The sequence below is a fragment of the Micromesistius poutassou genome (assembly GCF_964030765.1).
Source record: "Micromesistius poutassou genome assembly, contig: SCAFFOLD_6782, whole genome shotgun sequence".
Taxonomy (NCBI): Eukaryota; Metazoa; Chordata; class Actinopteri; order Gadiformes; family Gadidae; genus Micromesistius; species Micromesistius poutassou.
This window is the reverse complement of record NW_028180553.1, coordinates 1-7127: the sequence shown is the minus strand read 5'-3', so window position 1 is coordinate 7127 and position 7127 is coordinate 1. Positions and strand designations below refer to the sequence as shown.

General features: G+C 44.6%; 1 protein-coding gene across 1 annotated transcript; it reads right to left on the bottom strand.

Moving 5' to 3' along the window:
- Positions 1–345: 345 nt before the first annotated feature.
- Positions 346–7000, bottom strand: LOC311370698 (adhesion G protein-coupled receptor B1-like; the record flags this gene model as incomplete). The annotated part of the gene is made up of 7 exons (XM_084489032.1): positions 346–434; positions 3952–4037; positions 4746–4812; positions 5161–5230; positions 5381–5531; positions 6199–6301; positions 6897–7000. Coding segments are annotated over 7 exons (670 nt in total), but the record flags the coding sequence as incomplete, so codon positions are not given.
- Between the last annotated feature and the right edge of the window lie 127 nt (positions 7001–7127).

Below are 7127 nucleotides of genomic sequence, written 5' to 3'. Positions count from 1 at the left end.
TCCCTCTCTTTTTAAAGGCAGAAGGGAGAAGGAAGGAAGGAGGGAATAAAGTTAGGATAAGGGACTTAGAGAGAGAGAGAGAGAGAGAGAGAGAGAGAAAAATAAAGAGAGGGAGAGGAAAGGAGGGACGGGATAGGTAGAGTTATAGAGAAGGGAGCAGAGGGAGACAAGAATAGTTACGGAGTAATAATTAGAAGGAGTAACATTGTGTTACTGGTAGCTGTAGAGAGCGAGGGAGAGATTGAGGAAGGGACAGGAGAGGTAGAGTTATATAGAAGGGAGAGGAGAGAGAACAGAGTAAAGAATAGTTAGGAGTAATAATTAGCGGGACTAACATGGCGTTACTGGTAGCTGTGGTGGACACGTCAGCCGATGAGATAACTCCGCACTTGGCACATTTGAGCGTCATATTGTACAGGGGCACTGTCATCTGACTGCAAAGTCAAATTAACACGCTGTCACATACACAGATACAAATACACCTGCACGCACACATCCCGTATACACCCATACACACACACACAAACACACACACACACACACACACATACACACAACACGTACACAAACGTGCACAGGTGCGTGCACGTGGATTGGACAGGCATGGGCACAGGCAGCTTGTCACAGTGATCTCTGACCTGTCTCTCTCTCAGGGCTAGGAGTTGTGTGTGTTGACATTTTCTTCTCTGCATTTATGTCTACAGGGGATGATGATGAATATTTGACATTATTATGAATAAAGATGAAATTCCGGCATTTTTTGTGGTTTAACAAAGCTCTTTTCTTCCATGGTTTAGCATATTTTCTAGTTTATTACATATAAACTATAATTTACTACGAAGGTCTAAAGGTCTATTACTTACTCTATTTTGTTTTGTCAGCTCAAACCATACCTTTATGGAATTAATGCTGGGCACTTAATCAAGCATCCATCCAACATGCAACCACACTCACACACACGCACACACACATGCAATCAGTAGAGTGTCATTAACATATGCACTACGACGTCAAAGTGGAGAACTTAAGCAAGAGTGCTAGTTCTAGAATTGTGCATAACCTATATCTGTATGTGCGTTACAAAAAACACACGCAACATAAGGCAGTGTTGTAGCAGCGTGAAGCAGCGAAAGACCACCCTGGGAACGATGACCAACGACATGAGTCTGCAGCCCAACCTCTCCTCTGCCCCACAACCAGTAAAGTCAAGAGAAGCCAAACCAAATCGATTGCACAGCCCCTGGACTGCCTAGATTAAATTCCTGTAATAGAATGAATTCAATTTCAAGTAAAAGGGCAAAAACACCCTCAAAATATGTTCCGCAGGCGATGATATTAAAAAGCAATACGATTTTTTTTATAGGATAAAAAACATTTACCAACATAAATTCCCCTCGTCTTCATGGTGATGGTGATGGTGTGCGTGTGTGTGTGTGTGTGTGGGGGGGGGGGGGCTGGGTCAATGGAGCCTGCTAAGCTCCCACCAAAGACAATAATCTCACGCACACACACTGACCCAAGGTGTTATTGTGCGTTTGCTGATAATCTGTCCATCGACTCACACAGAACCTGGTTTTCAACTCCCAGTTGCCATTAAACAAAGGCTTCAAGATGTTAACCCACCCTAATATCTTTGGAGGGTTCTACCCAAGGACAATCCAGAGTGTGAACGCCACACGGTTTCTGTAAACATGTGTTCCATATACGTATCACTGAATGGAATCGGGGCTCTCTTGTCTATTTAAATTTTCCTAGCCAATTACCCGTTCACACAGTCTCAGAAGCTGCTCAGGCCCGGCGCAGATGCTTCGTGTGTCTCATTAGATGCTGCACACATTCATTACCTTCATTAAACATGAGATTTGGGCTTTGAACACAGAGAAACAGGCGCCATTGTGCGGCGGTACGGGGGACAGAGACACCATTGAAGGGGAGCCTAAGTCGGAGTCCCTACACCAGCCCGCTTTGGGCTCCACCACAGCCAGGACAAAACGAACGGTATGCAGGAACACAGAGTCAAACTGCTGTGCGTCGCTTGTGACAGCACCGTTACACAACATTGTTCAATCAGTTATGTTGAGACCTCGTTCATTTCCCATGGCGGTTACACAACCAGCTGTCCACAAACACTGGCCTACAAGCTATTTATGGCTCAAAACCGTAAACGGAAAGACACATTTGTCCAGATGCAAAGACGTGTTAGTTTACCGAGAGTCTTACACACACACACATACAATCACACCCCCTCATCATCGTTATTACAGATTTATCTACAGCCTAAGTATCAAAAGGTAATTGTTACTACTGTATTATAACTACTATTGTAACTACTGTATTATTATTGTGAAAAATGTCATTGATCATTTAGATTTATTTTGTTATGTCAAGAAGTTGTCAGAACTCAAACAATAAGGTTAGCTTAATATGTGTTTACTATTGCACTACCAGGTGTTAGGGTAAATTGCAGGGTAAATAGCGAGGGAAGTACTAAGGCGGCCAATCGGATGTGCTTGCTAGCAGAGTGGAGTCAGCAGGGTTTGGTGATGGGCGGGGCTATTAGCCATACATCAAGAAAAAAGGGTGAAGTGGGCAGATATGTTTTACCCAATCACAGATGACATGGGAGAGGGCCTCTGAGGCTGATGTGTTCCTGATGGGAGAGCCCTGAGTGAGAGAGAGGGGATTCTGTGCAAACATGACTTTTCAGACAGCAAAAATAAAACAAGTACAGTTCAACAAAGAGGTCATTGGAAAGGCAAACATTGTTCAGGTTGGTAGATAAGAGAGAAAGAAAGAGAGAGAGGCAGATATTGATAAATAATAACAATTAGACACAACACTAAGTAAAGGCCTAACAGCCAACATTCAGGCTAAAGGCAAGCAGGGTGCATGGAAGCCGTCATATGTGTAGTTATAGTTCAACTTCAGGATGTCAATTACTTTATAAACTATGATGCACTTGACTACCACAAATGCAAAAACTTAAAAGGATTCCTGAATTTATATTGCCTCTCTTTGCTCCGTTATTAGGATAAAACTTGGTCATGCAGCACAGACAATTGTTGTAGTTACTCCAGTAGTGATTTTATGCTGATTGTCCCCACCTTGCACATGCAAGTCGCTGTGGGTAAAAGCATTTGCTAAATTGCAATGTAAATCTAAAGGTCTTATTGAAAATAGTAAAGTCAACCCTTAATTGACAAAATCTGGCAAGAGAGGAAACTAATGAAAGGCTGAGCGGTCTGAGAGCCTGATGCCATAGTGTGTGTTTATATATATGCATGTATTTGTTTATCCACAGAGTGAAAATGGATTATACAAACTATATCGGTTAGAAGCGACCCTGCTTCCATTTGCACTAAACGTCCAAACAGGAATAACACAACAAGGACAAAGGGGAAAAAGAAACAAATAAATAAATACATAAAATCACATTAAAAGCCCCCCGCAAATCAATACGAGCTGGAGCAATGTGTAACCAAACGACCCCCAAAACAAAGTGGCAACGCACAAAGAACTAAAAACAAAACAACAGGAAAATGAACTCAAAGGAGGGTGAGATGACTGATCATTGGGTCAATCGTGAAGCAGGACCAGTAACCAGACGGTCTTTTATCGGCCTGATAGCATTTCTTTTTTCATTCTACTAGCACCCTTTTCGGGCCCCAGGACCCTGCAGAGCCAATTCCATTGATCTTAATCAAGATCGATGTTTTAAAATGGAAATCATTACTTCTCATCACGTTGTTGAACTAGATCAAAATTGCCCATATTTAGGGGGTTGCAATTTTCCCGTTAGCTTTTTCTTGATGGTCTTGAACATAAGGTAATGTTGCTCTGGTTCTTGAGCTAATTCCAGACAAAGAACCCCCCCCCCCTCCCTTCTCTCTCCCGGACATCAGGCTGGTTATAGGTCCATAATCAGAATGGGATGAGTGGTATATCGCATACCCCGCCCTCTCCTTCAGTTTCATATCAGTTATGCCGTCTTTGGACACCAGTTTGTTAAAAACCAGAATCCCGATCACCATGTTAACCTGGGAAGAAAGGGGAGAGATGTTGTGGTTAAGGAGGAACACAACTCCTAATGCCATCCAGAAAATGATGGTAACGGCCTCTGATTAAAAGTAACATGCATTTGAGTTATTCACTCAAATCCGTGGCTGCATTTAGATGCTTAATACCACCAACTAAAATAACATGGTTAGACACTTTGGGCGTTTAATGAAGTGGAATAGAATACAATCAAGGAGGAATTCACAACCAAGGGATGGCTTGTACTTTCTGGACACAGAGTGAAGTGAGGAACGATCCTATTTGAGCTCAGCGTAGTTTAGTTACATCTCACATTAGTAATTGTATTTGTCCAATACAAAGACATTCTGCCCTTGCAAACCTCAGTGATGACATTTAATTAATCCTAGCGGTCAAATAAGTGACCCTATTACAGTTACTGACTCATCGCCATAATTAACTTTTTAAATACCTTTACATATTTACACCCTGCTATCAGGGGTACACAATGGCCAGGATAAAATAAAACAATAAGATGGCTTTACGACTTTACATGATCAGCCGTTGCCTCTGAAAAGTATTGCCTGAAGATAGGCATCAAGCTAAGACAAGTTTGTCTGTAGGCTTGGCTCAGAGCTCTTTAAAAGCAAGCAAAGTTTTAAAGATGTGAAGGGGAAGAGCAGAGGGAAAGGGCTTCCTCGGGCGGGGGCAGTGTCAGAGAGAGGAAGTACCAAGACTACAGCGGCCGCAGGTCCCACAAAGGCATAGAGCAGACCACCTTCCAGGGAGAGCCAGCAACTAAGAGAAAGAGAGTGAGTGATGGAGAGAGAGAAAAACAGGGAGAACGTAAGAATCAGAGGCAAGGGCTAAAGCAGTATAGCACAGGGGCAAAGGTCTGAATGAAAGTGAACACGGAAGGAATCACTGCACGGCACTCAGGGCGGACAGCGCCTGAGAGAGTAGGAGGTAGGGACGACCTGGGAGCCATGGGAAGCCGAGGGGTGAATGACCCTCCATGAATGTGTTCCCAACCCCCGGTAACCCTCCCATGTATGTGTCGTATTTTTAACCCAGTCGCGGAGTTTACTCAACACAGTACGGGCAAGCCAACAACCTGCAGAGTACAACAAAGTCAGAGCTACTCACTAGTTGGGCGTTCCGTATCCCTTGGCCTTGGTGAAGCCGACGGAGATGGCCACCACCAGGGCAGGGAGACCTGGGAGTCGGGGAGGGTTGAAAACACACATACAAGTCGCTACATTAGCACCCAGACAGGTTAGGGTGTTTGATAGACAAGAGAGCATAAGACACGGGGACGGTAGAAAGGCAGCCGCGCCCCCCCCCCCCCCCCCCCCCCCACACCCACCCCAGCCGAGACACAGGAAGCGCTTGCGTATGATGCGGTTCCTCAGGCGGCCCGTGACCGCCATGTAGGACTGCCACGCCTCCGTCAGCACCCAGCAGAAGGAGGACAGGAAAAAGAAGTGGAGGAACGCCGCCACCAGGGTGCACAACACCTGCAGAGACAGAGAGAGAGAGAGAGAGAGAGAGAGAGAGAGAGAGAAAATCAATTCATGCCATTATGAAAAGGTGAGTGAGAGACAGGAAAGTGGGTTGAAAGAATGAATGGCATGTAGCATTGGATCCCAGTTCACAATGGAACCTGGGTCTCGAACCTGGGCCTCTGTGTTTAGCCAGTTAATGTGGCTGTTATTCCGACTTTTGAGTGTGGCGACAATAGTAATTTATATTCTGTACATATTGCGATTCTGTAAATATTGCATTTGGATGTTGAGATTTATTTTTGGGAGATGTTCTCTTTTGTGTGGTTAATACCTGGCCACAGACCATTGAGATAAAGAAATTAAGCCTTTTTCTTTTCTTCCATAAAATTAAAATATGTTTTGTTATCATTTTGACCGATTTATTTATATTGTACCTTATCAAATCTGCAATTTGCAATTTGTGTGGGCTAAACGTAATGCACGTCTCAACATCCATATGTGCCATTAGCACTCTTGGTTGTGGTGGATAGATGTGTCGTACATAATCTACATTACAATGGCAAATAAATAGACTTTGATTGAGATTGATTGATTAGTTTGATTAGCTAGAGTTTGACTTGACTTACACGATGGCCGAACAACAAACTGTGTGGCGTACCTATAGAGGTCCAGTCCTCACCTTGTTGCGTGTCTGCGTCTGACCAATGAGGATCAGAGCGTTGGAGGAGATGATTGACAGACAGAAGTTGATGAGGATCACGGAGCGTTCAGAGCGAATATACCTTCAGAAAAAGGGTTGAAGATAAAGCAAGATTATTATAATACCAATAGTACATGTTAATATTACAAGTAAAGCTCCACATTACTGGTGATGCCACAGAGAACATTTCACATGCAATGGGGATTCAACATGGGGCAGGCCAGTCCGATGACCAGGGTGTTGGCTGTGACCCCCACTTGAAAGCTTCAGACTATTGAACCCCTATGGCTGCAATCTATCCCTAGACACTGTTGAGCCAGATGCGTAACCCTTACCTGTTCATTAATGACCAATGAAAAATAAAATCACTGAAAGGATCACTTTGGATAAAGTCTCTCCCGCCCAAAGCACACAAGAGAGTGAATTCGGGTTCATAGATGTAGCACGGCCCAAAAAAACAAAACTAGAATTGTTTAAACAGTGCAAAGCAAACAGAAGCAGCAATGTAGTGGGGGCCGTACTATCCCTCTCGCTTTCGTAAAGGACTCGAGTCTATTTTGGACACGTCAATTCCAAAACATGACGACGGGTGTGTCCGGTGCTTTTACGGTCCCCTCGACGAGCACGGCCGCCTCGTCTCCGCGGCCATACTGGTGCGTGCGGTGGTGGGAGCCTACCTCCAGACGGACACGTAGATGATGATGAGCAGCAGCAGAGTGAGGGAGGACACCCCGCAGCCCACGATCAGCGTGACGGACGGGAGCTGCGTTTTATCCATGCTCTGGAGAAAAGGCACACACAAAGCAGGGGGAATATTCAGGGCTCGTAGTGGTGTGTTATCCACACAGAGGTATTCTGCCCTCGTGTGTGTGTGTGTGCATAAAGACACGCATGCACAGCGGTGCGCG